Below are 7,564 nucleotides of genomic sequence, written 5' to 3' on the forward strand. Positions count from 1 at the left end.
GCCTATGCAAGAGCCAAAAATGACTTAACTCTTCATCGGGCATGATGCAAATTGTGCAATTTCAAACCAGTTTAATGTATCCAATAAAAACACTGTGCCTCAGGGATGATTGAAACCTTGTAAACCTTAGCTTTAATATGGACAGTTATGGTAATCTGGAATGTTTACTAGATGCATGTGCAGTTTAGTAGTAGTTAATAGCAAACTTCAAAAGAGCCTGTAATCCATGCTTTGATTACCACTGAAGTACATCATTTTCATTAATATATCAGGCTTCTATTTTTTCTAAATAAATAACAAAAAATTACCTCTTTAATGGTATCCTCCCAAATGGTAACTACATGCCCAGTTCTTAGAAGACTTTTTAAAATAATACTAGTGACAAAAGAGCCTAAGCCAACAAAACCTATTTTAATTTTTTTTCCTGATGCTTTAGCAAGAGACAAAGACATTTTCTCTGAATCATCAAGATTATTTTCCTGAAAAAAAAAAGATGTGTATATATAAGTATATTGTATATACATATACACCTAATAAGCAAATTAAAACATTTTCATAAATTCTGCTGTCCATAAATAAAGAAAATAATTTTCATAGGCCAATTAAATAATTGTGTGATGAAGCATGTACATGAATTTTTCACAGCAGATACATTGATAAAAATTAAACAGATAGTACTAGTTATCAGTCTTTACATTGAGGAGTGAGAATGAAGACTCATGCTGCCTAGAACATAGTTCTGACCCTAAGTGATTAGGCTATATGGCCACCTCACTATTCAGAAAAAATTTACCAAGCTAAAACTAAATTTTACATGTTTAACTAGTAATACACGTTTGCTTTGAGAATTTTATCATATTACTGATTAAATATCTGATATTATCCTAGAGTAAAAAATACATTTTTTAAGTGTAAAAGGTGGTGTTTGTAAAAATTAATAAATATCCAAAGAAGTCAGAATATCACAAAAATATATTGAACAAGCCATGCCGTTCAACTATCCGCAAAAGATAAAAATCAACTTTCAAAGTTGTATTAGCCATAGCTTTATAACAGGAAATCACAACACAGTGATACCTTAGCTAACAAATGTCTCGGCTTACAAATTTTTTGGCTAACAAATATGGATTCAGCTAATGAAAGTTTTCATTGATATGGATACACACACACTCACATAAAACAGCCACAGCATGAGCTGAATTTTAGCATCAATCATCATCAAAAAATTACTGTCACTCAAGCCCAATTAACTCAGGTCAACCTCTGAATCTTTTTGCAGATTTGCATTTTACCATTTCATATAAAATAGAAGATTTAGCTGAGAAGAAAATAAAAGCACATGTTTTTCCAGTGCAAGACTCCAGGGCCATCTTAAGAGCATTGTGGGCCCTACGGGCAAAGTGATTTTTCTGAGGCTCCTACCTGGCTAGAAATGTCTGCCTACCAATTGACATGCTTACTCTGGGAAATTTTAACTGAATTTCATTATCATCAGGTCCTGTCTACACACTTGAGGCTCCCCAGGTGGGCCCATGCATTAAGACAGCACTGCAAGCCTCTTAACATCAAACTGAACAGTCTCGACAGGAGCATAGGAACCAGAATCTAGGGGATGAGGCCATTTGAGTCCCCCCCCCCCAATAAAATTTGAAAGGGGGCTGAGTTCCCCGCACCCTCTCTCTCCTGAGTACAAGCTTGAGTCTCGTATATACAGGAGACCAGCAACTTTCAGTCTAGTCTGGTTTAGTAGTAGTAGCAACTTTCAGTCACCCCCCCCCCCAAAAAGTTTTCTTCATGTCTGCGCCTCTAGACAGGAGCTTATTTTCCCCATCTACATACAGAATTGTGCTGACCAAATCACAAATGAATCGGGATACCTATGAACTCCATTGGCTTTTGTCAACAACTGGGTGTTGGTTGTGTACACAGTGTATAATTAAAATATCTTCAGTATCTCACCTTCCCGTAAATTCACATTCATCTAAGCCATAGTCTCCCAAACTTTTTGTTCCATTGCCCCCTTCATCAGAAATTTGTTTCCACTCATCGCCCCCCAACTCAAGTGAACCCATAGGATCCTATGTTAAGCTCGTAGCTTCTATCTCCCCGCTGGACCATTCCATCGCCCACCAGGGGGCTATATTGCCCACTTTGGGAAACACTGATCTAAGCTGTTAATTTCAGTCTTTGTTAAGTTTTGGGTTAATATGAAGAATCAGTTACACACTAAATTCTGCAATTTTATTTGGCAATCATTTGGGTTTTTTTTTTTTTTTTTTTTTGGTAACTTAGCTGCTTTTTTAACCTGGATCCTATTTGGTAACCTGTTGAATAGGGTATTTGGGATATTTCTTCCTTGCCACTGATCAATTGTGAGATATTTCTCCTTCGGTCATGTGGTCCTTGTTCTGGGTTGTTATTGGTTATTTTAAAACAGTGTTTATTTTAGACAGCAATATTTTAAAACAGTGTTTATTTTAGACAGCAATATTTTAAAACAGTGTTTATTTTAGACAGCAATATTTTAAAACAGTGTATATTTTAAACAGCAATATTTTAAAACTGTTTATTTTAAACAGTGATATGTTCGTTCTTGTACCTGTGCAACGTGTCTATTTTTCCATCATGATCAATAGGTTAAATTTAGGGGTATTTTTTTTTCTGATTTGGGGCAGAGAGGCAAAATGTGTGTTTTGCAGTGGTACATGGTAATAGGTCTGATTGAGAGTAAGGTTAAATGTTTGGTGTGTGATGAGAATATGCATTTAATTGAGAAAAAATAATTAAATGATGGTTTTGTTTGGGAATGTCGGAAGAGTGGCTTGAATGAGCATTGCGTGAGAAGGTGGATGAGAGAAAACTGCTGGTTTTGGAAAATTAAAAGTTGAATTTAATGTAGATCTCAATGATGACAAATATGTGAGTCCAAAATTCTAGCCATGATCTCATTTCTTTTGAGATCAATGTGTCTGAGAGATCAAATCTATCATGGATTGGATGAGTTTTTGCAGAGAGAGAATTCCATGTATAATTGTGCATGCGTGGTATTACAATGATTAGGATTCCTCGCATTATTGTAGAGATCGACAAAAGCAAATTTGGCAAGCAAAAATACAATTGCAGTAAAAGAGAGTCGAAGAAGCGTGTCTTTGGAGCGCTTGAAAGAGAGATTGATAGGTGCTTTTCAAGGATGGTTCAGGACAGAACGAATGTAACTCTTCTTGAAATATACAGCCTGGTTCTGTAATTATCTCAGACTGCTGGAAAGCTTACGATTGCCTTCAAGATGGTTTCAGACACCTATCAGTCAACCACAGTGTGACTTTTAAGGACTCTGTTTATGTCGATCACACTAATTAGATGTAGGGTTTATGGAGCGATGCCAAAATTTCTCTGCATGGTATGCAAAAGTGTCAAAGTCAACTGGATTCATATCTTGCAGAATTCATGTGTTGCAAGAGGCACAAAAATAGCCCTCAACAGTGGTTTTCAGCACTTTGCTAATGCGATAAAAAAGGTTTATCCTCTGTCAGATGAATAAATTCAATTGTCTACTGGCATTCAAAAGTGACTGCTTCGAGTAGGAGAACTTCATGTTTGTTTTGCATCTCTCCATGCACTAGGAAAGTACAGTATATAAACCAATAGCATTCCGCAACTTTGTAAAATGCAACCTTATGGAGTTTTATCCGTGTTACTCGAAAGGGAGATTACACATGTCAAATGAAAAAAATAAAATAAAAAAATTATAAAAAAGTAAAAAAAAAAAAAGTGAAAAAAAAGTAAAAAAAATAGGAACAGCTATAGTGTAATCTTTTTTTTTGCCGACTTTTTTTGGTGATTTATCGGCTACTGTCTTGTGTCACATTTTTTTTTCCCGCCAGCTATTACCTTTGGCTTTTGGGTTGCCATCTCCTTTTTTGCTGTTAGTTGTCACCTTTAGAGGTCATTAATGATAATAGGCTTTTGTATAGAACACCACGTTTGAATCGAGTCTGTTAGCAAATTTTATATCTTTTTGTTTGTCTATAAGTTGTATCGTATATACCATTTTCTCAGCATGTTACATTGCTTTTCTTGTTGGAATATCTCACTTCGGATTTTTTAAATCAGGTTGTATACTTTACATTTTTATTAATTTTTTGCATACTAGCAGTTGCAGTTTTAATCCTGTGTTTTTATTTAAAAGTTTTTTGTTGACAGTTATGACCAAACCCAGAGAGCTTTTTGTTGCCCTGACTTGTATTATTTAAAAGAGAGAGTCTGGGTTTTTATTTCTATTCCAGAGAATATTTATTTATATATCAGAAGGGACCATTGCATTATTTAAAACAGACAGGCTTTCTTTTTATTTTCAATCCCGTACGAACCTGTCAGTACAAAGCCGCAAACCATTATTATATGCAAAATATATGTGACCAAACACCCACTTTCAAAGAAGTTATCTTGCTTTTTCAGTTTGAATTATTTTACTGTTTTTAATTATTCCAGATAACTTAATCCGCATCACAGCTCTTACTAATGAGAACAATAATTAGGTACTTTTCTTATTAAGAGGAAGTATGGTAAAACAAGGCAACTTTATTAAGAAATTTATTTTGAAGGTGTTTCCTGGTTCTCCACAAACCGAACAAGTGGGAAGACAAATTTTTAATTTGCCTTCATTTGACCGTTTCAGAAAAATTACTGGTTAACCCTTTCCGGCGCGGTGTCCCCATAGCGAAACCACCTTTTCAAAATTCCATCAAAAAATAATTTTCGCACAGCAATCATTTAAATCCTATTAAATAGCTTAAGATTTAGATTTTCTGTCAGAGATGGAACTGTTTTGTTTTGCAAGTGGTAAAAAAATCTGCCATTTTCTCTATTTTTATGGTACTTGTTTTAAAATTTATTTCCTAATATAAAAATTTTTTTTTTCAAAAATTGATGGTTTTTTATAGATTTTGCCCTATTTGTTGAAATCAAGCCATTCAATAAACTTAAGAATAGTTTAAAATCAAATTATGAAAGTTTTAAAAAGGTGGTTCCATACTGAGGACACCACACACCTAGAGCAATGAGATACACCAAGTGACGTCAGTGCGAAACCACCTCTCTGAGACAAAGCGACCTTGTTTTTCTTCATTTTCTCCCCTCTTTCTTGTTTACTAGAAAATGGGTGACAGCAGCAATGGTGTTGAAACATCTCAGATGTGTATTTGTGATGGAAATTTCGGGGGTTAGAATGGAAGACACAACATGTTATTTTTTTGTCCCACACATAACCATTCTTTCATTCTAGTGGTTTTAGGGCAGCTTTTTCTTTTGACGACGACTTTCTATGTTCTCTCTACTGCTTTAATTTTATTTTCTGGAATTTATTTCGCCTTGACTTCCCCCCAACCAATTATTGGGCATTTATTACTTTTATTGGTGGTGAAAGGCCCTATAAAATTCCTAAGTACAGTTGAAGCAATATTATACTAATTTCAGAGCTTCTCTCTGATCTGGAGTCTAATGCATCTGATGATACACCAGATAAAGAAAATAAAACAAAGCTTACTGCATGGATTATCACGAAAATGACACTGCCCAATGCCTGGATCCTCTCGACAATTTCATATGGTTCAAGAGAAAAACCAAAACCCAGATTTCAAGGAAGAAGTGGGACCATCTCAGTAAATTCTACCAATGCCGGATACATTGCCAATCTTGTTGTTCTTATTCTTTTTTTCAATGCCACTGATGGAAAATTTAGCATTTCAAATAAATTTATATGCCACTCAAGAAGGAAAATTTACACTGCCATCTCATTGAAAAAGATTTACCAGCTATCAATATGCTTATGTTGATCATTTGGGCCTATAAAATCGGTGGAAAGGGAATTTTTCAAACAAAATGTTGCTTTTCCTGCATTACACCCTAGGGAAGCTTTCAGTGTTCTAGGTGTGCGGTGTCCCCGCTGTGCGACCACCTGTTGTTCACTGGATTTTTATGAAAATAAAAGAATAGTTGCAAAACATATTTATATGAGTCCTATGTATCAAGTATATGAAGTTAGTTCGGCCAAAAAAAATTTTTTTTATACAGTGCCCCTCAAAGGGTTAAGGGCACCAAAATACACGCTTTCCTTGTTTTGGTATTCTTGTTTCTGGGGTGTTATGGTCGCAGGCCATCTGTTGCCTCACACTCTCTCAACATCTTCGCCGTGAAGGTATGTGATGTCATGTGAACTTTTACTATTAGAACTTTTTTTAAAATTTAGTGTCTAACTAAAACCGAAGTTGCCACCCAGGTGCACTGCACCCCTTGCGCACTCGCTTAAGCCGCCCCGGAGAAGGATACATCATATGTGGGGGAAAAACACTAATAGGAGTATAGAAATAGGCAGAAGGTGAAAAGAACAACTTTGTAGGGTTACAACAAAGCCTTGTGATGATGAGAAGAAAGGAAAGGGTGCAGATGCAATATAATCCAGATCAAGGGCGCTGTAAATCGCCAAGGCAGGCAAAATGGTGCCAAGTTAATGTAATTTTTTTAGATTTTCCATTCTAGGTGTTGCTAGTAATGCGAGCTATTCAAATTTCGTCTACCATTGTGTAATAGTATTTGAAATGGCGTCATTTAGTTTTCCGTAGTCTAAACGTGTCGTCTTGTCTCACTGGGATTCCGTCAGGTTATTATTTTTCGTTGCTATGTTTATTCGGTAAGAGAGAACTTGTTTAAATTTACTCCACGGGTGTTTTGACGCAATATTACGTCCTTGATCACAAAGTGGTTAACTAGAATACATCAAGCAAACAAATTAATTAGCAAGACTCGCTACGAAAATATTCAATATTTCGATAAATTCCCCTATGACATTTAGATTTATGTATGGAGTACAGTAATATGCTAAACTCTTTCTGATACAACGATAATTTAATTAAATAATTATTACGATTCTGTTAGTTTTGATGCATATAATTATTTTTATACTCATAATTATTTTTTAACCAACCAAGGCTATTTTTTTCCACTTCCTCGCCGATTTCAAAGAGATGTAAACAACTTCAATTATACAGGGCTTTATGCCTGAGGGGCATCCCCAAATGTAAACAACACATAACAGTGATGGTAACCTCGTCAAGCAAAATTTCCCTTTTGTCTAAATTTCCCACCCCCCAACATTTCGGAAATTGTGCTGCCATCTATCGGTGGTAATGTGTAGTCAAGTATTTTACAATTAAAAAAAAAGGATTGTTTTGCATTTATATATTTTTTCAACAAAAATTCTTTTGTTTGATTAGCTCTCAAAATTTCCCACAAACACGAAGAAATTTCCCGTTGACGAATTTTTCTCATGAGTTACCATCACTGACACGTAATATAAGCTCGATGAAACAACAACATTAATTGGGTGACACAGTGTAGGCTGACCATATTTCTTCGAGAGAAATACGGGACATTGGTATTCAAAATACGGGAAAATACGGGACACCGCCAATTATCGCCAAAAACAACGCCAAAACCAAACGAAGTTGCCAAATATTGTTGAAATTACGCGAAAATCGCAATGGCGGGAAATGATGCATCGCTGCAA

The 7,564-nt window shown here is 35.4% G+C and overlaps 1 protein-coding gene across 1 annotated transcript in view; it reads right to left on the bottom strand.

Annotated features, from left to right (window-relative positions):
- The window catches only part of LOC149079958 (cytokine-like nuclear factor N-PAC), a 37,237-nt gene extending 30,150 nt beyond the window's left edge, over positions 1-7,087 (bottom strand). The window contains exons 1-2 of the mRNA XM_089238868.1: positions 6,983-7,087; positions 309-479 (exon numbers count right to left, since the gene is read on the bottom strand). Of these exons, the coding sequence (XP_089094994.1) occupies positions 309-452 (144 nt within the window). The 5' untranslated portion in view covers positions 453-479; positions 6,983-7,087. The remainder of the gene's footprint in view (positions 1-308; positions 480-6,982) is intronic.
- Positions 7,088-7,564: the final 477 nt, after the last annotated feature.

Source organism: Pholcus phalangioides, unplaced genomic scaffold, assembly GCF_987345545.1.
Source record: "Pholcus phalangioides strain wild (caught in Gottingen) unplaced genomic scaffold, Ppha-v1.0 ptg000011l_1, whole genome shotgun sequence".
Lineage (NCBI taxonomy): Eukaryota > Metazoa > Arthropoda > Arachnida > Araneae > Pholcidae > Pholcus > Pholcus phalangioides.